The 26,919-nt window shown below is 42.3% G+C and overlaps 1 protein-coding gene across 2 annotated transcripts in view; it reads right to left on the minus strand.

The window, feature by feature from the left end:
- Nucleotides 1-1,358: 1,358 nt before the first annotated feature.
- papss2b (3'-phosphoadenosine 5'-phosphosulfate synthase 2b) overlaps nt 1,359-26,919 on the minus strand; it is a 55,100-nt gene continuing 29,539 nt past the window's right edge. For both annotated transcript variants that reach the window (XM_068002550.1, XM_068002549.1), the window contains exons 8-12: nt 17,986-18,191; nt 16,837-16,972; nt 14,987-15,255; nt 5,709-5,938; nt 1,359-3,557 (exon numbers count right to left, since the gene is read on the minus strand). In XM_068002550.1, coding sequence (XP_067858651.1) covers nt 3,416-3,557; nt 5,709-5,938; nt 14,987-15,255; nt 16,837-16,972; nt 17,986-18,191 — 983 coding nt within the window. In that variant the 3' untranslated portion in view covers nt 1,359-3,415. The remainder of the gene's footprint in view (nt 3,558-5,708; nt 5,939-14,986; nt 15,256-16,836; nt 16,973-17,985; nt 18,192-26,919) is intronic.

The raw sequence follows: 26,919 nt of genomic DNA on the forward strand, positions 1-26,919 counted from the left end.
ATTATGAACCTGAGATTTATAAGCCTCCTTTTTCAGTTTCATTTTAACCTCAATTCCTTTAGTCATCCAGGGAGCTCTAGCTTTTGGTGCCCTTTCTTTCCCCCTCGTAGGTATGTGTCTAGTTTGTAGCCGAACTATTTCTTCTTTGAAGGCTTTTTCAACTCACCGAAATTAACCCTCTTCCAGTTGAGTATTTTCAACTTTGATTGTCCCTTGTCCTTTTCTGTAACTACTCTAAGCCTAATGATATGGTGATCACTGATTCCCAAGTGCTCACCCCACTGAAACGTGCTCCACTTGCTCCGCTTAATTCCCCAGAACTGGATTCAGCCCTGCTGGAAACATATTGGTCAAGATAGTTCTCTTCTACTCTTTTCAGGAATTCCTCCCCATCTTTACCCTTTACATTGTTTTTTCCCCCAGTTAGGATGATTGAAATGCCCCATTATCATGACTCTATTGTTTTTACAATTGAGTGATAATTTCTTTCTGAAATTTTCCTGCAAATTTGCTCCTCTATCTCCTTCCCACTATTTGGTGGTCTATAGTGTACACCCAGCAATGTAACAGCTTCTCATCTGCTCCTTAACTCCAACCAAATAGATTCTGACTTTGAATCCTCAAGCACATCATCCCTTAAGAATCAAGGTGGCCAAGAGTGAGTTCAGAGTTTGTATTACAGGTGAGCCCAGTTAAGAACATAAGTATTATTCCAGCCACTTTGAAAATCTAGATTTTAAAATGTGGTGTATAAATCACACTTACCTGTATAGATTAAAAAGAAAAAAACACTAAAAGCTTAGAATCTGAACTAAAAATCAGAAATTGATAGAAATACACAGCAGGTCTGTCAACATTTGTAAAGACAAAAATAACCTATTTTATTTGAAGTTGCAATGAAGAGCATCCACCTGACTCACTTGTCTACATACTAACAGTCACTGCACCTCAAAAGTAATCCATTGGTCGCGAAGCACTTTGGGACATCCTGAGGATGTGATGCATTGCTATCTAAATTCAAGTATCTATGATCTCATCTTCCTATTCACATTTCAGATGCTGACAGACTCACTGCGATTTTCCATCATTTTCTGGTTTTATTTCACACTTTCCTGTTGTGATTTCTGTTTTCTATAAATGGAAATGAAATGACTTATTCATTGAGGCAACGTACTAGAGTTTTTACTGAAATAAAAATGTTGAATATGGAAGTCATGTCCAATCATTTTTAAACTTTTCTAGGAAAGTGTGGTAGCTGTCTGTGTTGGGAAACATAGTGGATTGGACTCACACTGGGGCACTGAACAAATAATAGCAATGAGCAGTATGTACTAAGTGACAACACAATACATAGACAATGCTGATTAATGAATATTTATTCAAATAAACAGTACAAGATTATATTAATATGAAGATTTAGCTATACCATATATATGAAAGGCATTGAAGGCTTGTATTGGTTAAGGCACAATGTAAAAGCCATTCCATCTCTAAAAATAAATATATATTCTGGTCATTTGTTGGAAAGGCACTAATGGATACAGTCGATTAAAGCTTAGGCAGTATTCTCTAGAAACTAAATATACCTTCTGCTGCATTAACTGCTTTGTGTTTTGCTGTAGCCATTATTCATATTGAAAGTAAATTTAAAACCCCTCAAACACCTTTTGAAGTGTACCACATTTTTTATTAAAAGGCAACTCACGTGAAACTTAAATTGAAAAGTCCCTTCCTTGAGTTCTAAACTGTATGAGCCTGAGTGATGCTCTTGTGCTGGAATCTACATGTAGATAACTCAGTTTATCCTCCTGTTCTCATGTTCTTCCTTGATTTCTCACCAGGAGTGCCCCCTGTCCATATTTGCTTCCTCACCTGGCTAAAGGGACATTATAATTTGTGGACCTGCCCAAATCCAGTGTCCATGGTGTTCTGTAATCAACCTACAAGAGGTACAGTCAAAGGAGCATGAATTAAAACGTCCAGTTTTTACTTTCCCAAGACGGAATGTTTTACTGTTCTCTGACACTTCATCTGGTGCCCTGGCTGATGAGCAATTAAACTCACCCGATTGAGGCGAGTGAGCAAAAGGGGTGAGTATCCTTGGGACCTGAATTGTAAACCTTTTAGCAAGGCATCACAGATTGAACTTCCCAGCTGGTGCTAATGAAAATTAAAGTATGGATGCTCTGATGTTCTATGGGTTGGAAGGTTTTTATTTGGATTTGGCTAAACACTATCCCCAATGTGAACACAATGTTTTGAGGCTCTGCTGGGAAGCAAAACCGATATCTCTCCCTCCCCCATCACAGACATTACTTAAAACGCTATTTTAATTATAAGGCAGTGCCTTTACTCATTGTGGCAGATAAGATAGCACTGACAGGAAGAGTGAGATGGAGACACTGCTGTGAGGTAAGTGCATCAGCCTCCTATTAAGAATTAAAATCAAAATTGTTTGGGGGCACAAATTCTGTGTTGACTGGAACAATTATCATTTAAAAGCATATTCTTCCTGGTGTCTGTAATTTGTCTGTTTTGCTTTTATGTCAGTTCCTTCACCTGCTCAATAAATTACAAAGTCAATGTTTAACAAGTGGAGTATGGGGCAGGGGTTATTAAAAGTAAGACAATTATTTACAATTGTAAGACAAATTATGAGCACAATTATCAAAATGAATGGCTGAAACAAATTTTCTTCCATTATATCCAGAATTCTAATGTGTAATTAGCAGCCCCATTAAATCCTGAGCTGTTGGTAAAAAGGATAAATGTAAAACGACTTCAAAGCATCTCACTGCCTAACTGTAAGACAGACGGCAGAGATCAACTTCTACTAAACACGTGTGTTTTGTGAAGGATGTCCGGGGGAAAAAATGGCTTGTACTTGCTACAAATTTTACTATTCACATTCTATACAAGATTACAAGGGACCCGGCGACAATCTGCCCTTTTAAAACTAGATTTCGCTAAACATGTCTCGTCACACAGCAGTTTGTCAACATTTGAGGTAATTCATTTTAGTGCAAACCACCAACAGGAAACACTTAAAACAGTGTTGCACTCAGCCACTTAGAGTAAAAACTCCATATAATGTTAAAATCATCTCAAACTATTCCCATATGAAGTTAATGGCTACAGCAATGGACTGAAAAATCCTTACATTTATTTAAACACATTAAGGAATGAATAAATAGGCATTTTAAAAATCAGGGAATGAACAATAACCTATTTTTCCAGCTAGGTCTTCATTCTGTCATTTGGAAACCAATCGTTAATACGTGTAAATCAAATCGAATTGAGACTAAATAATTGCATGAATTAACAGAATATAAAGAAGAAAAATTGCAAGTAAGGAAATAGCGAGTTGCTGTTTCACATTTCACAAACTGCACTTTGTATTGTGAAGAGTAAAACTTTAATTGTTCTTCTCCAACGAGGAATAGTATTCAGTCAGCACCCTCCATGCCTTGAGAGCCATGAAGCCATCAGGTGGATTTTTATTTTCACGAGCAAGCTGTCTCATACGAGTTCCAGAGATGAAATCAAAACTTTGCTGTCTAAAATAAACAGCCACGAGATATATTAGCAAACTTAGCATTTAAAATTCTTATCCAATATGAATGGAAAAATTGCTCCGAAGAAGGGCTTCTGATTTGTCAATAGTGGGCAGGTTACATGTTAATCATGTTAAACTAACAGGGTGAAATTTGTCTCGGGCAGTAGTGTAAAACTGCCGATAGTGAATCAGCCGCCCAATTTTCTATTCCATTGTGGAAAACAGGCTGCCGATTTGCTATCGCCTGTTTTTGCGTTATTTCCGAAGATGAATTTCACCCCAATAGATTCTATCCACCTTTCAACTGAACTGTCAGCAAAGTGTGCAGTTAATCATTTAATGAAGGACTTTTCAATGTTAACAAAATTAAATGGCTTGGATTTTTACTAAAATTTTGATCCTGAGTGATGCAGCAATGATTGCTTTGATGCAGTGCAGTAACTTGGGGGATAGGGTTGAGATAGAGGTCACGTCTGAACTGGCTCAGGAGAAAGTTGCTAAGTGCAAATGTCAGCTCAGTGGGGTAGCACTCTCACCTCGGAGTCAGAAGGTTGATGGTTGTCCTGGTCAACACTTACCCTTCAACCAAACAGATCATCTCATGGTGCGACCTTGCTGTGTCTACATTATGACAGTGATAACACTCAGGCTGTGAAGTGCTTTGGGACGTCCTGAGGATGTGAAAGGTGCTATATAAATGCTTCTTTCTTTAACCTTGGTCATGCCAATGGAGGCACTGTGGAGAAGTTAAGTGTCTTCCCCAAGGGGCAGAGGGAGGTGACTCATCCTGGGCCTTTTTTATGTACCCCCTAGTGTATAAATATTGGCAGAGGCCAGAAATTATGCCGCCTGCATTTTTGTGAAGGAGGATCTAAAGAGTGGGATAAAAGTTTGCTGTTTCTACATGAAATTGTTTGCAAACATAAAAAGAAAAACGAAAAAAGAAGTTATTTCGCGTCACCCGGGGGCCAAGTTATAAATGGCTACATATTAATATGTTACCACATAGTATTTCTCTGGAAACAACTCCTAAACTGGCAATAATCATTTCATTTTTTGGTGGCAGTTTTGATTATGATTTAAATGAAGCTCCAGGAAGAGAGCAGATTAAGTCCTCTACCACGTTTTAGTTATCGCTCTCAAGTAGATTGATGAATGAGACCCACACCCAACACATATATTCTTAATCTTAGCACAGTCTGTAGGCCGTCACAATTCAATGGATTCCACATTCAAACTCTTTGTATAACTGGTCTAAATGGACTGTAGATTGGGACAGGTTTTTAAATCAGCAGCAAACTAACACAGGTGTGGTATCAGCATCCTCCAGAGTTATCGCAAAATGGGGAAATAACATGTCATTTGGAGCTTCCCGGTCAGGACTGCTGTAACGTTAGAGTCCTGTATCTGTCACTTGCACAATGTAGTGGAAAATTCAGCACTAAATTATCTGTGCTCGGTGGTCTGTAGAACTGATAAATGGTGGGGGAGTTGTCAAGTTGCAGGAAATGTTTTACTGAATGACCTTGTGAAGATTGACCTAGCAATTCCATAGGCGGAATGTGTTGCTTGGTTCCTGAAATCATTGTCCTTAAATCCCCACTTCAAAGTTGACATTTCTATTATACCAAGACTGGGTGGATCACTCTCAATAAAGGCTGATTTTTACAATTAAGAGTTTCGAGGCGAGTTATGCTCCCTTCTGACTCCAAATCAGTGGTTACAAATTTGGTTACAAAACCAAATCCCCCAATTGTCACACTTGGAGCGGACATGTTATAATGGCTGGGATTTGCGAATTCCTCTTTCCCTGCTCCTACATATTTGGAAGACACAAAACACGTACATCCAGAAAAGCAAGACATTCTTGGTTGTCAGCTGCTCTATTGTTGCTGTTTTATCACTGGCCAGCAAATGACTCAGTTTGTGAATGCTTTATCTTTCAGGGCACCCATTTAGTGGGCTGGCTGAGCACTGGCAAAACTGTCACCAAGCAGTGACAGTGGACTCTTGAGAAACAGACTGGCCATGTCTGTCTGGTTGGAAAGCCAGGGGTTCAGTGGCAGTGCATGATACTGGATGCTGAACTGTTACAGCTCCTCAGATGTGATTCATAAATCAGATTTGAAAGCTTGTTCTTGCAATGTCTTACCTTTCTGGGTCGTAGAAGTCCATGCACTTCTTATCCTTATTGTATGCAGCAACTCTGAAGGGTATGATCTCCACAGAAGTTAGACCTGGCGCCATGCTCAGAACCTTCGCTCCATGTGTTGGCTCGTACAGATCTTTCTTGGTCACAGGATGAGGCATGCCTGCAGGATCACGGCCTACAATGTAGAAATTGGCTCCAGCAATCATTCGGGATCTGCAGTGCCACTGAACCTGGAAACAAACAACATCGTTACCAAATTATTAAGTATAAGCTGCTGGCGAGCAGCAGTTCCCAATACATTTCAGTGGCAATTGGCCAACCAAATATAGGAACATAGGAACAGGAACATAGAGTCTGTTCTGCATTCAATGAGATCATGGCTGATCTTTATCCTAACTCCATTTACCAACCTTGGCTCCATATCCCTTAATATCATTGGCTAGAAAAAAAAAAATCTATCCATCTCAGAATTAAAATGATTAACTGAGCTAGCATCTAGTGCTTTTTGTGGGAGCGGGTTCTACACTTCTACCACCCTTTGTGTGAAAAAGTGTTTCCTAACTTCTCTCCTGGATCGCCTTGCTCTGATTTTAAGGTTATGTCACCTTGTCCTAGACTCCTCCACCAGCAGAAAAAGTTTCTATCTACCCTAGCAATTCCTTTCAAAATCTTAAAAACCTCAATCAAATCACCCCTTGACCTTCTATATTCCAGGAAATAGAAGCCTAGATTATGTAATCTCTCCTCATAATTTAACTCTTGGTGCCCTGGTAACATTCTGGTGAATCTGCGCTGCACTCCTTCCAAGGCCAATATATACTTTCTATGGTGCGGTGCCCAGAACTGTACACAGTACTCCAGATGTGATCTAACCAGGGCTTTGTATAGCTGCAGCAAAACTTCCTCCCCTTTATATTCTAGACCTCTAGTTATAAAGGCTAACATTCCATTAGCCTTTATGATTATTTTTTGTACCTGACCTCTACATTTTAGTGATCTGTGTACATGGACCTCAAAATCTCTTTGGACTTCCACCGTTCCTCACTTTTCATCATTAAAAAAATACATGGATCTATCCTTTTTTTGGCCCAAAATAGACGATCTCACACTTGTCTGTGTTGAAACCCATCTGCCACAGTTTTGCCCACTCACATAATCTATCAATGTCTCTGTAATTTTATGCTTCCGTCTACACTACTTACTTTGCCACCAATCTTTGTGTCATCAGCAAACTTTGATATATGGCTCTCTATTGCGTTATCCAAGTCATTAATAAATATAGTGAACAGTTGAGGCCCCAGCACAGATCCCTGACCAGCATTAGTGCGGTGAACTCCATCGATTCAAAGCACAGACCAAGGGCCTGAAATTCCAGGGGTCTTGCTCCGCCGCCACCAGTCTGCTGCGTCCCTCACCCCTTTGTAAATCCCAGGGTCAGGGTCAGAGCCATTTACATAGGGGAAGGGGTGGGCACTCAGGGCTTTGAGGCTCAAACCATTTCAAGTTGCCACTGATCTGTCGGGAAAGCAGCCCTTGTGGGTCCCACTGCCACCAGAATCTGGCTCATAGTACACCTCCATCGGGCAAACTGAGTGTTGGCAGCAACGGAGGTGGAACTGGCACCATCCTATTAGTTCTGCCTCTTCCCATGGCCATTCTTCATGCCTGGGCCGAGACGGTGAGTGACAAGCTGTGCAAAGCACCAGTGCTTTTTAAAAAAAATTCGTTCATGGGATGTGGGCGTCGCTGGCAAGGCCAGAATTTATTGCCCATCCCTAATTGCCCTTGAGAAGATGGTGGTGAGCCGCCTCCTTGAACCGCTGCAGTCCGATCCTATTCTCAAATAGGCCGGGAACTTCCTCCGGGATTCTCCTGCTCAGCCGCTATACCTTCGCAGGAAATGCAGTGGATACCACGTTTATGAGTGTAAATTAGGGTGGTGGAGTTGGAAAATCCCGGTGGAAATTCCCAGCACTAATGTCAAAACACACAGCGGGTAAGATACAACTTCAGCACTGGCGCAAAAAGGGTAGCAGCAGAATGGCTTCCTGTTATACACCCTGAAAAGAAAATCGTCTGGGGTGTATAATGGGCAGCCGATCTGGGCTGCCCCACCAATTTTACCCCCACACTTTCCAGCACAGATCACTGGAAATGACCAAGAGCAGGAACACTGATTGTTTTTCTTTTCACATTAGTCCACAGACACTGAGGCACACTGTTAGTGCTCCATCCCTCCTCCCCCTTCCCCCACTACAAACAACAGCAGCTAAAGCAGCAAGAACTGCAAACTGTACCAAAACATGATGTGGAGATGCCGGTGATGGACTGGGGTTGACAACTGTAAACAATTTTACAACACCAAGTTATAGTCCAACAATTTTATATGAAATTCACAAGCTTTCGGAGGCTTCCTCCTTCCTCAGGTGAATGTTGTGGAAATGAAATCCTCGAATCCTTCGCATTTATAAATCACAGAACAATGCCTGGTGATTACAGATAGTCTTTCCAACTGCCCGTTGCCACGGCAATCACAGTGTGCAGACAGAGAGGTGTTACCTAGAAGGCCTCCAAATATACAAACCACCAAAAAAAGAGGAGAGAGAGAGAGAGAGAGGCAGAAACAAACATAGAAAAGACAGCAAATGACCCGTTATATTAAAAACAGATAACATTCGTTCGCTGGTGGGGTTACGTGTAGCGTGACATGAACCCAAGATCCCGGTTGAGGCCGTCCTCATGGGTGCGGAACTTGGCTATCAATTTCTGCTCGACGATTTTGTGTTGTCGTGTGTCTCGAAGGCCACCTTGGAGTATGCTTACCCGAAGGTCGGTGGCTGAATGTCCTTGACTGCTGAAGTGTTCCCCGACTGGGAGGGAACCCTCCTGTCTGGCGATTGTTGCGCGGTGTCCGTTCATCCATTGTCGCAGCGTCTGCATGGTCTCGCCAATGTACCATGGTCGGGGAACACTTCAGCAGTCAAGGACATTCAGCCACCGACCTTCGGGTAATCCGGGATCTTGGGTTCATGTCACGCTACACGTAACCCCACCAGCGAACAAATGTTATCTGTTTTTAATATAACGGGTCATTTGCTGGCTTTTCTATGTTTGTTTCTGCCTCTCTCTCTGTTTTTTTTTGGTGGTTTGTGTATTTGGTGGCCTTTTAGGTAACACCTCTCTGTCTGCACACTGTGATTGCCGTGGCAACGGGCAGTTGGAAAGACTATCTGTAATCACCAGGCATTGTTCTGTGATTTATAAATGAGAAGGATTCGAGGATTTGAGGATTTCATTTCCACAACATTCACCTGAGGAAGGAGGAAGCCTCCGAAAGCTTGTGAATTTCAAATAAAATTGTTGGACTATAACTTGGTGTTGTAAAAATGTACCAAAACAGGCAGTGTATAGTGAACCAATTAAAAAAGGTGCTATACAAGTAATCAACTACTCATGCAGGGCAGTGGGGCACTGGAGTTGTAGTCGATGTGATAAAAATGAAGCATCTATCATGGTATTGGCTTTCTTTCTGCAATGCTACATATGGGGCTAAGAAACAGGTTCATACAGAAAGTGGCCCAACTTGTTTTGATACACCATAGTTCTAAAAGTTGGACTTGTGGAGTAATTTTATGAGTCTGCTCTACCTGTAGAGGGTCTTGCTCTCCCACGGTGCAAATTTGTGAGGCCACCCGTCAGTAGTTTGGACTCATAGAACGATCCCTTATGTCTGTGTTAGGGAGGGCTCAAGCAATTCAATTCAAATACAATCATCTCGTGGGTTTTAGTTGTAGATTCGTTTGATTGGCAGTTCTTTTTTTTTAAGTTTAAGAGACACAAGAGCTGATTTTAACTGTAACCACCTGGCTTAAAGGGGAAGGCAGTCGCTTGTAAATGGTCTCAGGTCATTTACCGCCCTGTCTACGCTGGCACTCGGACCGTCACCATCTCGGTACGGGCTTTAAATGGGCAGCCAGAGCGCCCACCTGTTTCAGGCAGGAGGCTACATTTAATATGCAAATTGGACTTTTACGATGTACATAGGATCCTGGTTGCAATTTTAAGGTGGAGCTTGTGCTGTACATGCTCCGCCCACTTGTACCGATGTTGAGCGGCCTAACCAGCAGTCCTTAAAAGGGACCACTGGAGGCTGCTCAAAATTAGCCCAATACTTTCTCCATCTTTTAGTTTTGAGAGGCCAGGAGGAGCCTTCTGCACAAAATGGCCCCACGAAATTACTCTGGCTTGCTGCCGGCCCAGGTGCGCCTCCCTCCCCACCATTCCCCCAGTGCCCCTCCCCTCCCCCAGGTCTAGACTGTCGGCTGGCTTCACATAGGTGCCAGATAATTTCCCGCCCTCCTGCGGTCCATCGGATCGCCAGTGTGGCACATGCAGCTCTTTGGATCAGTGGATTTGAGACCCGGGCCTCAAAATGGCAGGTGCTTTACGGCAGCAACAATAGGTGGGCAATGGACACATTCTGCCCATCTCCCATCACCCTCCCCGCATCGCCCTCCCCTCACCCACTTCGCACTAAGTCTTAAAATCAGCCCCAAATTTTCTTTGTTCCTGTTATTTTTTTCTGAAAAACATTTCTCAGCCTGTCTTCTTTAAATTGGGTAGTTCATCCGAAGCTATCAGAAAGAGATAAATAGGCCAGTGAGACAAGCGACCATATTACAGTTAATATTCAGTGACCTTGAGCAAGATCCAGTTCACAGCAACTGTTTGTTACTTTCTATCTTCCGAGAAGAGATAATTAACCCCAAAGTACTGTAAATCTTCAGTCATTGCTTCTGTTCACTTCTCCATTTACTGTTTAATAAACCTGATTGGCAGTTTATAGTCTAAGGCATTATCCAATGAACTGTTTATTCTACTGCCTGCCAAAGTCGAAGGAGATCATGTGAAGGTAAGGAAAGAACTTGCATTTATATAATGCCTTTCACAACCTCAGGATGACCCAAAGCGCTCTACAGCCAATGTGAATGTAGTGATATAATCAGTGAGCCAGAATACAGTAACAAGGGTTTTCGGTTCAATCCCTGGGCTCACTTCACATTACCTAGTTAATGGACAGGTAAAACCGCGCTCTGGTTCACAGGGTGCAAAGGCTCGCTCACAGGAGACACTGAGCCCCCAAAAAATATCTGGAGTAAAGACCCAAAAACGTAACAGATATGTCACTTCAAAATCAATGAAATACTATTGGCACCTCTCGAATACAGACTCCACCTGTACCACCTTCAAGGTGCACGGCACCGAACTAGTCCCTAAAAGTCTACTGTGGCAAAACAGCATGTGGAACAGAATCAAATCCAGTTAGGTTACCAATGCCTGTTACAACAGTTTAGCAAGATTGACTGTTTTGAGTTGAACTCGCAGCATGGCCTGCAGTGTGACAGGATAAACTCGTCCTAAACAATTCATAGCATTCTTCTGACCTTTTAAGTCATTTCCCTATTCAAGCTCTGTCAACGACTTCGGCCTCTGAGTGTTTACAACATGATCAAAAGGTGAAACATGGTCCATTAACAATTGAGAGGCTTCTGCTGTAAATTAACTGGTTCTGGCAATATTGCCAGGATTACCAATCTGGGTTTAGAACCACTTCTTCCAGCAGGATTAGTCTAGTACAGTTTTTGTCACTGCAATTGCTGGTTTTGCAATGTCGATGAATGTCAAAATTCTTCATAGGTCACTGGAGCATTTAAAACAGTGATTTTACAAAGGAGTGCCACATTGTGAAACTAGAATGAGCAGGTGTGCCACTTGCAATATTGTTATGAATAATACTAATTTTTTAAACTTGGCAATCTTAGCTGAACAAAACAAATAATAACAATTCCAACAATTGTTATAGGGCCAACATAGACCTAATTATGTAATGGTCAATAGGTCTACAAATTAAACATGGCAATCTTACATACTTAATGTGGCTTCTGCGCCTGCTTGCTCCTTGTGATATTGTCGATATTTGGATTCAATTTTGAATATGCCAGCTGCAGCGATCATAGTATCATAAGGTTTAGAATAGCTATGGAAAAGGACATGGACCACTCTAAAGTAAAAATACTCAATTGGAGGAGAGCCAATTTCAGTGGGATGAGAACAGATCTGGCCCGGGTAAATTGGAGCCAAAGATCGGCAGGCAAAACTGTAATTGAACAATGGGCGACCTTTAAGGATGAGATGGTTCGGATACAGTCGAGGTACATTCCCACGAGGGAGAAAGGTAGGGCAACCAAAGCCAGGACTTGGGTGTACAGGGCACAATTTCAAAATTTGCAGATGACACAAAACCTGGAAGGGTAGTAAACAGTGAGGAGGATAGTGATAGACTTCAAGAGGACATAGACAGGCTGATAGCATGGGCGGACACGTGGCAGATGAAATTTAACGCAGAAAAATGCGAAGTGATATATTTCGGTAGGGAGAATGAGGAGAGGCAATATAAACTAGAGGGCACAACTCTAAAAGGGGTACAGGAACAGAAAGAGCTGGCGGTATATGTGCACAAATCGTTGAAGGTGGCAGGGCAGGTTGAGAAAGCGGTTAAAAAAGCATATGGGATCCTGGGCTTTATAAATAGAGGCAGAGAGTACAAAAGTATGGAAGTCATGATGAACCTTTATAAAACACTGGTTCGGCCACAACTGGAGTATTGCGTCCAGTTCTGGGCACCGCACTTCAGCAAAGATGTGAAGGCATTAGAGGGGGTGCAGAAGAGATTTACTAGAATAATTCCAGGGATAAGGGACTTTAGTTATGTGGATAGACTGGAGAAGCTGGGGTTGTTCGCCTTGGAACAGAGAAGGTTGTGAGGAGATTGGATAGAGGCATTCAAAATCATGGAGGGTCTAGACAGAGTAGACAGAAAGAAACTGTTCCCATTGGCAGAAAGGTCAAGAACCAGAGGGCATAGATTGGCAACAGAACCAAAGGTGATATGAGGAAAAACTTTTTACACAGTGAGTGGTCAGGATCTGGAATGCACTGCCAGAGGGGGTGGTGGAGGCAGATTCAATCATGGCCGTTAGGAAGAACAAGGAGAGGAATTATAAACTAAAGGGTACAATTCTAAAGGGGGTGCAGAAACAGAGAGACCTGGGGGTATATGTGCACAAATCGTTGAAGGTGGTAGGACAGGTTGAGAAAGCGGTTAAATAAGCATACGGCATCCTAGGCTTTATAAATAGAAGCATTGATTACAAAAGCAAGGAAGTTATGATGAACCTTTATTAAACACTGATTCGGCCACAACTAGAGTATTGTATCCAATTCTGGGCACTTCATTTTAGGAAGGGTGTGAAGGCCTTAGATAGGGTGCAGAAAAGATTTACTAGAATAGTTCCAGGGATGAAGGGTTTCAGTTACATGGATAGACTGGAGAAGCTGGGGTTGTTCTCCTTGGAGCAGAGAAGGTTGAGAGGTATTCAAAATCATGAAGGGTCTAGACAGAGTAGATAGAGAGAAACTGTTCCCATTGGCAGAAGGGTCAAGAACCAGAGGACATAGATTTAAGGTGATTGGCAAAAGAACCAAGGGCGATATGAGGAAAAACTTTTTTTTTAAAAACACAGCGAGTGGTTATGATTTGGAATGCACTGCCTGAGGGGGTGGCGGAGGCAGACTCAATCGTGGCTTTCAAAAGGGAATTGGATAAGTACTTGAAGGGAAAAAAATTTCAGGGCTACGGGGAAAGGACGGGGGAGTGGGACTAGCTGGATTGCTCTTGCACAGACTCGATGGGCCAAATGGTCTCCTTCTGTGCTGTAACCCATTCTATGATTCTATTAATCTCTTCGTACCTCCACTTCTCTCTTCTCTGTTAAGACCCTCCTTAAAAGTTACCTCTTTTACCAAGCTTTTGATCAAATATTTGTCCCAATATCTCCTTCTTTGGCTCGGTGTCAATTTTTGTCTGTTCACGCCGTGGAATGTTTTCCTACGTTCAAGATGCTACAAAAATGTAAGTTGGTTTGTTGCAAGTGCCACATTATGCAGGGTGTGTCCGATTGGAGAAATCAGCACTGTGCTGTAGTTGTCCAAGTGGATGAATACCCCAGATCACCTGCAAAGTGCGTCAGTCACCTGATGAATAAATTCCCATACAGCACCGTACGCTGATATTACAGAGGTCTCCTCTGGCTGCCTGAAATAAGCCTGTGTCTGAAAATGTGGGTGTGGTGGTCACCTTCATAGCCAAAGAGAGAGCAGTGCAGGCAGAAACGAGTGGCTGCAAGTCCTCGTGCATTAGGTGGCAGACTTCCCCATTGCCTCTTCGGTGAACAGCAACAGCAACTTGAATTTATATAGTGCCTTTAACACAGTAAAACTTCCCAAGGCGCTTCACAGATGCGTAATCAAACGGAAGGGTTCGGGGACTGGGAGCCAGTGTAGGTCAGTGAGCACAGGGGTGATGGGTGAATGGGACTTGGTGCGAGTTAGGATAAGGGCAGCAGAGCTTTGGATGAGCTTAAGTTTATGGGGTGTGGTAGATGGGAGGCCGGCCAGGAGAGCGCACTCTTATATACATCTCCTCATTATGTCACACACAGGACATGTGTTGCCTGTATATTGCTTGGAGTGGATAGTCTGGTGGGTTGGCATCTTAAAAGCTGCTTTATTCTTCTTTCCTTCATCCTGTGCTGCTCCTCCTTGTCCATTATAATGACATCAGGAGCACTATTCCTGCACCTGAGAGGTCATCACTAAGTGGGACTTGGGGGGGTGAGGGACAGTCAAAATCTCACAGTGGTCTCACATTGTCAGAAGCAAGTTCAAGACTGCGTAGGTTGAATGCCAAAAAAAATGTTGCCATCTGCACGATCTTCACACCCAGAGACTCCTCATTTCCACTCATCTCAGTTGATCTTGACAGCAGCCGCACCTTTCATAATGCATTCTAACTCACTCTCGTCCACTGCGAGCATTAAACTAGCACATTCAGGGCTGCAATGATACAGGCCCTCGTCACCATATATTATAATGAGCTGGCTGGGGATCATGGGAAGGGCCAACTTACATTAGGAAACTCGGGGGAACCAATTTTGAGGGTGAATAATCAGCGAAAATGGCTGCCACCTCATTTTGCTGCCCAAACCAAAACAAGCCTTGATTTTTCACCAAAGAAATGCTGAAAATGGCAAGGAAATACAGGGCAATAACTACATCTGTGTTACAAACACTGAATGGTACTATGTCTGTTGCTGTCAGAAGCTCAGCAGTCTTAACTTACCCACCTGCTCACTCTCTTTCTTTGATCTCTTACTAACCTCTGTTGGCCCAGCGTACATCATGGGTGATGGGAAGATGGCGACAATGGTTGACTGTGGGTCCAACACCCCCTCTTCCAGAACCGCTGCATGCTGTTTCATGCGCCAATCCAGCGGAACATCATCGTCTTTGGTCCAGCCCCCGAGCGGGTGCAGCAGCAGCACCGGCCGCTTGTAGCCTCGCTCCAGAAGCCGACGTTTCGTGTCCTGCATCAGGAGAGCGTGGCCATTATGAACAGGGTTACGGAGCTGGAATGCAAAGATGGCGTCTGCAACAAAGACAAGAAAGGATCACTTTTGCATTTTGGAGGAAACAATTACCAGCTATTTTACTGCATATAATTCTGTCGAGACTAACTGATCACAGTTTTATTACGTTCATCGCTCTCCATTTGATAAGTTATTTTCTTCCCTTTTGAAGAAGAACAACAACTTGCTTTTATAAAGCGCCTTTAACATAGTAAAACATCCCAGGGCACTTCACAGGAGGGTTATCAAACAAAATTTGACACTGAGCCACATGAGATATTAGGACAGGTGACCAAGAGCTTTGTCAAAGAGGTAGAAGTCTAAATCAATTTGCAGTGATGTCTGAAGGGTTAAATCGTAAGCTTTGCTATAAAGTAGAAACCTTTCAACAGGAACACCCGGTTAACAAACATTCCCTTTATCCAATTGTGCTTCTGCAGACTGGGCTGGTGCTGACAGCTGTCCCTCTCTCTGAGATGATGCACTCCACTCTCACACAAATTGAATCAAATGACCCCCAGGTGAGTTCAAAAGTTGAGGCGGGTTTCAATCTCACAAACCTGTTTTGGTGACAAATGGTCTACTGTTAGCACTACCAAGCTGCATTTTACATATCGTCCAAACCAGAAGCTAGCTGCAGTCCTATGCTTACTCTCCATTTACACCAAGGCAACATTGTGAAAACAACAGCAGAGCATTTGTGCTCACTTCTACAGAAATAAGTGGTTAAGTAGTTGAGAAACGTCTATTGTTTAGTTCATCCAAAATGCAAACAAATTACTTTGTGGTAGTTCCTAAAAGTCTGCTCAAATGTCTTAACACAACAATTAGTTGTAGGTTATAGTTAGAAGCAAAGAACTTATCATAGAACCATAGCGGTTTATAGCACAGGAAGCCATTTGGCCAATCATGTCTGTGCTGGCTCTTTGCTAGAGCTATCCAAAGCTGATCCCACTGCCCTGCTTTCCCCCCCACAGTCCTGTATCTTCCTCAGTTTCAGATATTTATCCACTTTTCCCTTAAAAAGGCTCATTCAACTACTCCGCGACAAAACATTCCACGTCTCCAACAACCCTCTGCATAAAGAAATTTTCTATCTCACTCTCTTAACAACGATTTTAAATGGCTGTTCCCTTTTCACCGACTATCAGAATTTTCAAAACCTTCATCCAATCTGCAGGAGTATAATTTTCAATAAGATTTCAGTGTTCCACTGAAATCCACGAGGAACCACAGCATGTTTTGCAATTGTTGAATTATCAGTATTAGAGAAATCAAAATAATAAGAACATGGCTTGGACAAAACAACACTGATACAAAAAGATCCAAGAAAGGTGACTGTGATGGTTGGGGCAAGTTTCAATAAATGGAAACAGTTAGAATAGCTTTCATGACTCTGCACATAGAGGTACATGGAACAAGAAGCAGAGGAAGACTAAGGAAGCACTGGATAGGCAATGTCAAAAGTGACTTGTCAAAGAAAGGGACACAGCTAGCCCAGCTAGTTCAGAACAGACAACAGTGGAGTGAATTCATTCGGCTCCATCGTCGCTGCTGAGCTGATAGATGGGAATTTAGTAATAATAGTAGAGAATTTGTACCAGCATTCATGTCCTTAAACTTCTGCTTGAGTTCCTGGGGAGTTAGGCGATACTGATCAAGGCCATCGTTCCACTTAATCCTCTCCAGTACCTGAAGGTCACCTCCAACAAGCCAGTCTCCACTCTCCATCACCATCTGAAATAGTTATTTTTAAGCAGCATTGAATGGACTGTATTTTCAATATCCCGTCGCCACCTCCAGAAACTAATAACATCTGCACTTAACATCTGGTCTTCTTGCTAATGATTTTTTTGCTGCTTGTGCAGGTGGAAACAGCACCATCAGCCGGACTTAGTGATTTCTTGGCTACGCTGGTGTGTAATTTATAATCATCGAGACGTCCAGCCAGCAAGAAGTGATTTAGTGACACAGCTCATTAAAGCACCGACCTGTGGTGCCAGGGAGGACTGTAACATGGGTTGGTGACTCTCCCCGATCTCAGCTTTGTCTCTGTGGGGAGCACCACGGAGAGGACCAGACCCTACCCACAAATCAGATCCCGCGGTACCCCCTGGTAGCCACTTTAGAGCAGTGTAGATGGAGGCCGGAGCACTCAGTCACTTAGTCTTACCTAACAAAGGGAAATTCAGGCGATTGAAGGAGGTTGTCTCTAGAATATCTCTGAAAGCATTTTTTAAATTTTGATATCAAAAACAGTTAGCCGTAAATAGCCATGTAAATGAGTAAGGCTGCAAGATGTGTGTAAGTCTTGAAATATATCAAACACTTCCTGTAACTCTCACTCTGCACATGAACTCATTAAACTTTCTTGGCTCAGGCATCTCCATTCCTGATAGGGTTGCCCTCATATAGTGGCTCCAGTCCTTAATCTTGTTTTCATCTTAGATATTTTAATCATACAGAGTCAATTATTGGTGCTTTAGAGTAGCAGCTTGAAGAGACATGCCATGACATTCCTACCTCCTACGTCATTCCAACGTCTTAGAATTCGGATTAGTTCGGAGGCCTGAGGAAGGCTCCGAGCTCAGTGTGAAGCTGGGGCCCGGTGTGAAGCTAGGGCCTAGCATGAAGCTAGGGGTCACCAGCTTGCTCACCACCACCAAACAAATCAGATAGAGACCGCGTGACCCAAGGAACGAATGCTGACATTTGTTCAGGGAAGCCGATAACACGCCGGTGTCACGTACCTTAATGTAGGGATGCTTTTCACAGGTTGTTCCCCACTGTCGTGCACAGCGTTCCTCTTTCCTATGCGGATAAAATTCTGGGTTTTGAAGTATGGCCACTCTGCGACCCGAGTACACGAGGGCAAAGGCTGAACAGCAACCCAAGCGATCTTTATCTTCCGTGCTTACCGGCAGGACAATTGGAATGGTCAGATTGATGACTCCACCTGTAGACAACAAGCCCAGTTACCCTACAGGACTGAACCCTTACTACAAGGGACATTTCAAAATGGCAGCTATTATTACTACTACGTCATTCATACAGGAACATGAGGTGGCCATTCAGCTCCTAGATTAGATCATGGCTCAGCTGTACCTCAACTCCATTTACCCGCCTTTGCTCCATCTCCCTTGATACCCTTACCTAATAAAAATTTATCGATTTCAGTCTTGAAAGCTCTAATTGACCCAGCATCCACAGCCTTTTGGGGGGCATAATTACAGATTTCCACTACCTTTTGTGTGAAAAATGCTTCCTGATTTCCCTCCTAACAGGCCTAGATTTCATTTTAAGATTATGGCCCTCGCTCTCGATATCCCCCACCAGAGGAAATAGTTTCTCTGTATCTACCTGATCGAATCCTTTTAACATTTTAAACACCTCGATCAGATCATCTCTTAATCTCCTAAACTCAAGGGAAGAATGCAAGCCAGGTTTACGCAACCTGTCCTTATAATTTAATGTAAGGACTTGCACAACACCAGGTTATAGTCCAACAGTTTTATTTTAAATCACAAGCTTTCGGAGCTTACCCCCTTCCTCACCTGACGAAGGAGGTAAGCTCCAAAAGCTTGTGATTTAAAATAAAACTGTTGGACTATAACCTGGTGTTGTGCAAGTCCTTACATTTGTCCATCCCAGTCCATCACCGGCATCTCCACATCATGGCTTATAATTTAACCCTCTAAGCCCCATATTCAAGTCTATGAAGTTAAAGTCCACAGAGCAGCTGAATCATCATTCACTATGGGTTCACTGGGGATGAAAGTTATCTGGCTGCCTGCTGTTACAATCGTTATAATGCAAGGTTACAGTTTGCATTCAATTGTCATAGCCCAGATTTGAACTCGTGGTGGGAATCGTGCAGGCAGGGGGCCGAGGCGGATGGGTAACTGTCGGCCCTTCCGTAGAGTGACTGCGGAGTCTCCCGCCCTTATCTGGCGGGATGCCCTCGCTGGCCAGCGGGAGTGCGATTTCAAGTGGCAGGAATCCAAAGCCAGGGATCCCAAGGAACGATCCCCAGCAGTCAGGTAAGTATTTAAGATGGCGGTCAGGATGACCTGTTACTATCTTTGCTCACTGTTTGCTATCTTTCCAACTTACGTGTCATCTGCAACCTTTGAAACTACGCCCCCTATAACCAAGTCCAGGTCATTAATATATATCAAAAAGAGCAGTGGCCCTGGGGGACACCACTGTGTACTTCCCTCTAGTCTGATAAACAACCGTTCACCACTAGGAATGTTTTTTCTCATTTAACACTTTCACGATTAGCGTGGAAGCCATAAGCAGTGCATGTGACATCGGAGATTAAGGTGAACAAGAGAATGTCAAAATGAGCTACTGCAGAATTTATCCAGAAAATTTCAGGGGCCATCAAGGCCTCATTAATGTGATGAGCTCACCCAAAAAGTGGGAGTTCTTCGAAGTCAGGCTGTTCTGTGCAGCAATGAATAGGATTAATTGTGTGTGTCAGTCTGGCCCAGTAGTAGAACTCTTGCTTTGAATCAGAAGGTTATGGATTTAGGCCACACTCCAGGGACTGGAGTGCATAATCCAGGCTGATACATTAGTGCAGTGCTGAGCCAGTGCTGCTTTATCATAGGCAGTGTTTTTTGGATGAGATTTTAAACTTAATCGGCCTATTCGAAGAAGAGCAGGGAAGTTCTGGCAGTGTCCTGAGCAACATTCATCTCTCAAACACCTCCCACAACAGATTTTTCTCATAGCTGTTTAGAAAGCCTAGCTGTGCACAAATTGGCAGCCATGTTTGCCTGCACAATAATAGTGATGGCGTTTCAAAAGCAATTAATTGGCTGTTAAGCCCTTTGTGACGTCCTGAGGTTAAGTGCTATATAAAAGCAAGTTCTTTCTGGTCTATGGTCCAGTTCCAACAACATTAGTCTTTTTAGATGAATGTATTTTACCTTCAATTTGGATTTAGAAACCTTTTGTAATGAATATTCAGACACATGCTGCATTCTGCTTCAGTATGTCACCAGTGTGCAATATGAGAACAAATTTTATGGAAAACAATTACAAATTTGGCTTGTCAATGACCTACTCGAATCTCCATCTCACATCCAGGAGGGTGAGTGTCCAGTTGACACAATGAGAGATTTTGCAGACAGCACACTTGACTCTGCTCCATGATTTTTGAGGATTAACAGTATCTAGTGTAGGTGCCAACTAACACAGGACACACTACTGCACCTTATGGTCAGGCACCCTAGAGTACCTTTTGGGAGTAATTAACAGGGAATCATTTACAGCTGAAGAAAAGGGAGTTGAGAGTTTCTATGTTCCTATGAAGTGCTGCTTTCACTTACTGATATATATTAAAAACCTGTTTACACACACACACACACACATATATAAAATAAATTCTTTCCAATCATGACTGGATCTTGGAACTTTAGAATTATTAGGAACATAGGAACAGGAGTAGGCCATTCAGCCCCTCGTGCCTGCTCCGCCATTTGATAAGATCATGGCTGATCTGTGATCTAACTCCTTATACCTGCCTTTGGCCCATATCCCTTAATACCTTTGGTTGCCAAAAAGCTATCTATCTCAGATTTAAATTTAGCAATTGAGATAGTATCAATTGCCGTTTGCGGAAGAGAGTTCCAAACTTCTACCACTCTTTGTGTGTAGAAATGTTTTCTAATCTCGCTCCTGAAAGGTCTGGCTCTAATTTTTAGACTGTGCCCCCTACTCCTAAAATCCCCAACCAGCGGAAATAGTTTCTCTCTATCCACCCTATCTGTTCCCCTTAATATCTTATAAACTTCGATCAGATCACCCCTTAACCTTCTAAACTCGAGAGAATACAACCCCAATTTGTATAATCTCTCCTCGTAACTTAACCCTTGAAGTCCGGATATCGTTCTAGTAAACCTACGCTGCACTCCCTCCAAGGCCACTATGTCCTTCCGAAGGTGCGGTGCCCAGAACTGCTCACAGTGTTCCAGGTGCGGTCTAATCAGGGTTTTGTATAGCTGCAGCATAACTTCTGCCCCCTTGTACTCTAGTCCTCGAGATATAAAGGCCAGCATTCCATTTGCCTTCTTGATTATTTTCTGCACCTGTTCATGACGCTTCAATGATCTATGTACCTGAACCCCTAAGTCCCTTTGGACATCCACAGTTTTTAACTTTTTACCATTTAGAAAGTACCCTGTTCTATCCTTTTTTGATCCAAAGTGGATGACCTCACATTTGTCTACATTGAATTCCATTTGCCACAGTTTTGCCCATTCACCTAATCTATCAATATCGCTTTGTAATTTTATGTTTTCATCTACACTGCTTACAATGCCACCAATCTTTGTGTCATCGGCAATGAGTGGCCAGGATAAACAAAGGTTCCAACCATTTATCAACAATGAGTGGAGGATCTTGTCTTTACGTGAATTTAAATACATGATGTAACCTAGAAACACGTGGGCCAATTTTATCCCTGCCTGCCCAGCGATTTTAACCCGCTTGTGAGCTGGCGAGTAGACACCTGCTCTAAGGCAGTGGGGTCCTTATTTAAATATGCAGATCAGGCTCCGATGATGTCATCAGGGCCTGACTGGATTTTAAGTATCTATATATCTAATTTCTTATTTTAAATTAATGTTACTGTTCAATCTACTTCCACTAGCCTTTCAGGCAGTGTATTCCAGATCATAACAACTGGCTGAAGTGTACATTAAAGGTACACTTGCAAATAGTGATGCAAACACAATTTGGTGCAATTTAAATTATTTTGTTCCTTGCCCTGAACCTTCTTCCCCACCCAACCTTCTATTTTGTCAGAGGCCATTGTACTAACAGTGCACTGTAAAAGAAAATGGTGAAGATATTAACTGGTCCTCTATAACAATGTCCTCAATAATATTTGCTGGCTCTGTCGAGTTTTTGTGGGGCACTTTTCTAAAAAAAGCTAAATTACAATTTCAATTTGATAAAATCTTCTAAGAGTGCATCCGCCACACACCACTGGAGTAAGCCCACAGCATGTCACATTGTCTGAGAAAAAAAATCATGGAACAAACTCCCTTTCAGATGTTGTGATGCGACAATGTCAGAGTTTCCCCAGGTAACTTCTCCCAAATCCACACACCTTAGATGGTCTGACGCCACATTTTATTTATTTTATTTTTCCCCCGCATGCAAATCTAAATGTTCACCCTAGGGTTGCCAATCCTCCAGGATTGTCCTGGAATCTCCAGGAATCAAAGATTAATCTCCTGGGCAGTGCTGTGAGAAAAATCATAGGGGTCATTAAAAAATTGTTTTTTTTTTCATTTTCGCTTTTGTTTATTGATGGAGGCGGGAGGTCATGTGATGAAATCTCCAGAGTTGGTAACCTTACTTTGCTCTGAGAACTCATCAATTCTGTTGCTGTGATACTGGCCTTCCATGCAACCCCTTTGTCCCTTCGCCACACCACTGTGGTCACAGCCTACAACGGCCTCCACCCTACTCTCTGGAATTCCCTCCCTAAACCCTTCCAAATCTCCACCTTTTAAAATCCTCCTCAAGACCCATCTTTTCAACTGTGCTTTGGGTCACTTCTCCTGACATCTCCCTTCCTTGCTTGGTGCTTGTTTCAACTTAACTTGCCTCTATTCGTAAAGTGATTTGGACATTCTTTTAGATGGTAGGTGTTAGATAGGCAACCTAGTGGTTATTGCAATAAACTGGATAGCCAGGTGAAGGATAGAATACTAGAGCCTGGTCTTCAGTTACTTCCAAGCCTTTATTCACAGAGATCCACATTGCACACCCCACACCCTAGATCAGCTCTTTTATAAATGGATACAAGAGAGTCCCCGATTGATACGCATCATCTGAATACAATTAATGCTAATTGACATAAATCACATGGATACAATTAACAGATTCCCTTCTCTCTTTAAATAAAAAATATATATACACAGTACAAAAAAAAAAATTTCAAAACAATCAAAAACTTCCATACTCTGTACAACTTAAACTATTCGAAGCATTACATTGTGAGGCGACCCTTCTCCAGGACCCCTAATAATTTCTTCATACGTGTACTTCTTTTAGTAAAACAATCCGACAGTTGATGGCTTGAATCCATCCATTTAATTTTAGAGATTTCCTTTCTCTCCAGCATTTGTTTCAAGCCAGCAAAGGTCAATCCGTAATCTTTTCTCACTCACATTTTTCATAGAGTGTACATTATCCCACATTGAATGATTGTCTACCTAACATTCAATGGTTGTAGTATCTTCAGTACTCCCATTGTACAGGATGTCACTCAAAATATTTACCAAATAGAATCCCATATCCACTGCATTGACAAGAGCCAGTGTTTCAGCAGCCAGAGTACTTTTAACAACCCGTTTTTTTTTTCTTAGCTTCCCAAGCTAAAAAAGGACAACATTTCCCATTCTCACACATAAGAAACCAGCTGCACTAGAATACTCATCAGGAAGATTCGTATGTGAAGCATCGCTAAAGATAACTAGCTTCATTTTCTTTGGGTCACCTAAGGATAGGAACTTAAATACACATTTATCTATATATAATTTTTGTAATGTTTTCTCTACTATGGGGTGTTTCATTGAAGTACTTCACTCCAACACATCAAAACTAGCACCTGGTCTAGTCTGAGTGGACATCCAGTTCAACTGACCAATCAAGCTACGTAATTGCTCTATCTCGTCTTGAGATAAAACATCACCTCTCTGTGATGACCGAGTACGATTCACCGGGATGGGAGTAACACTTTCAATATCGGACTGTTGATTTAAAGTAATACCAAACCCACTCTGCTTAATATCTAAACCAATATATTTAAAAGCCTCTCAAGCCTGACTCCCAATTTTAAATTCCACTCTAATCTTATTAATAACGAATCTCAAATTCTAAAGTAACACCCCATAAGAAATCATCAACATGCATCATGAAGATTCCTGAAAGTTTTCTGTTATGGTACCAATAAAACATTGTGGGATCTGCTTTTAGTCGAACACAACCCATTTTCAGCAGAACAGACTTCACCAAAAAATACCATGGAAGTATCATTCAGGCCATAGACATATTTGTTTAGTTTCCATAGTTTTCCTTCTGCATCTGCTGCCTCATTAGGCAGTTTCAGAAACACTTCTCTCTGAAAAGTATCGCACTGCAGAAATGCAGCTTTTCTATCAATTGACCTGCACTCCCATGATTACCTTTCCAGTGGTGGGAGAATCCACTCGAACATCTGTATCACCCAGTTTCTCTTCAAAACCCCTAGCTACTAAATTCACTTTAGCTTTATAAGTCCCATCTGCAAAGACATTTTCAGTACAAACCCATCTATGCGACAAAGCTGACTGACCCTTATCTGTTACCTCAGAATAAACTCCAAATTCGTTCCAAATATCTAACTCCCTTTGTTTTACTTCTCTTACTCATTTATCCTCACATTTATTGGCAGCCACCAAAACTTTATGATCATGAAGACTTCTGCTCCTAGTTCTGTTACGTGACTGTTCTGTGGTCTTTGTTTCATTGTCTGACCTTTTTTAAAAAGTTCATTCATGGGATGTGGGCGTCGCTGGCAAGGCCAGCATTTATTGCCTATCCCGAATTGCCCTCGAGAAGGTGGTGGTGAGCCGCCTTCTTGAACCACTGCAGTCCATGTGGTCCTAGTCAAGCTACGTCTTCTACTTCCACTTCTATGTCTGCAGGGAATACTACTGCGAGATCTCCCTCTTTCATCTCTAGTTCGTGATCGTTTTCTGACGTGAGATTCACTTCTGGGCTCCCTATCACTACTTGTACTCTCCATTCTTTTACCCCATTCTGCCAGTCCATGGACCTCGCTGCATGGCCAGCATCCTGAACATTCAACCAAAATTTAAACCTACCAGTAGCTGTGCCTGCATGTCCCAAAATTGTCACACCCTCCATTCATTAGTTCTCTCTGGAACATATGTCACCCGTGTACCCACTTTGGGTAATTGTTCTGTGGATGCGCTAGCTCTGACATGTGTTTCTTGATCACAGACATTACCACTGTCCAGCCCTTGATCTACCTCGGTCTGTACCTCAGGAACCTCATCAAAAGAATCATGAACATCACAGGCACTAGGTGCCTCATTTACTTCTACCAACTGCTCAGAGTCCGAGATTTTATAATTAATTCCAATGAACCTTAACGGTTTGATTGCCATGTTGGACAATTACTGTCTTACCATCACGACCCATTACCTTACCAGGGCTTTTCCAGTCCCGAAAACCCTCTCTTTTATAGTATACCAAATCTCCTGAATTGAACTCTGCCTCAGATAGTCTAATATGATGCCTTAGTGCTCTATGAATTTTCTCTGATACCTCAGCCTTGATAAAAGCCTGTCGCCCCGCATGCACAGCATTTAAATGCTCAGAAAAAAATGGCACTAATTGTAGTACCTTCTAGAGCAGGAGGATTATCACAAACTACAGAAGGCAATTTGGGATTGCGCCCATAGACTAGTTGGTAAGGACTGTATCCTCCAACCATCTGAAGAGAATTCTTTGCATGAACTGCCCATGCTAGGGCAGTTGACAATTTACACCCTGTTCGATCAGCCAAAATGTTATGCACCATGCAATCAATCACAGCATGATTCCTTTCACAAAGACCATTGCTAAAAGGGCTCTCAGCTGCTGTATTCATGACAATTATATTCATATTCTCACATATATCTCTGAACTCCATGTTAGCGAATTCACCTCCATTAGCAGTCAAAAAACTTTGCTGGTGTCCCAAGTCCAATCCCTATACATTTTTCCATAATTTTATCTCGAATAACCTTCTTCTCCTTACTATATATATTAGTGTGGAAATACTAATTCTCCTAGCCATGTCAATAAAATATAATTGTAAACAATTTTACAACACCAAGTTATAGTCCAAAAATTTTATTTTTAATTCCACAAGCTTTCGGAGGCTTGTGGAAAGTTCCACACCACCTGAGGAAGGAGGAAGCCTCCGAAAGCTTGTGGGATTAAAAATAAAATTGTTGGACTATAACTTGGTGTTGTAAAATTGTTTACAATTGTCAACCCCAGTCCATCACCGGCATCTCCACAATAAAATATAAGGTGAAAACATTTCTATGTTTGTCCCATACCTTTAGATCCATGGCAACTACCTCGTTAAAAGTCACATGTTAATGGAGTACTTACAATACGATGTGGGGGCGTTCGACTATACTTCTTACAGATTTCACAGTTTTCATTAATCTCTTCTATGAGCCTCATATATTCCTCATCAACTACACCTGCATCTTTTAGCAGGATTTTAAACATAGACAATTTGCCCACCCAACTTGTCAATGTAACTTTAAGACAATTTGTTTTATTTCTCTTAACCTTATCACCTGATGCTATTAATACCTGCCTAACACGCTGATGAGAAACATCATCAGGTTTTATTAAGGGGATACAATAATGCCCTGACTGGATAAACTGCAAATCAACCGATTTCCCAAAAATGATTGCCTCATCGTGTTCCATGTCAAGTTTCATTTTTGCCTTTTTCATGGAAGATTTACCCAAATGCATAGGGGGTCTCTCATTCGAGACAACATCCGTACTTATTAAATGGCTTATTCCAGCTGTATTACATGGAGTTACCACTCTCGAGTGACCTCAAGGTGTTGTCATCTCCAAACCTA

The sequence above is a fragment of the Heptranchias perlo genome, chromosome 21, assembly GCF_035084215.1.
Source record: "Heptranchias perlo isolate sHepPer1 chromosome 21, sHepPer1.hap1, whole genome shotgun sequence".
NCBI lineage: Eukaryota > Metazoa > Chordata > Chondrichthyes > Hexanchiformes > Hexanchidae > Heptranchias > Heptranchias perlo.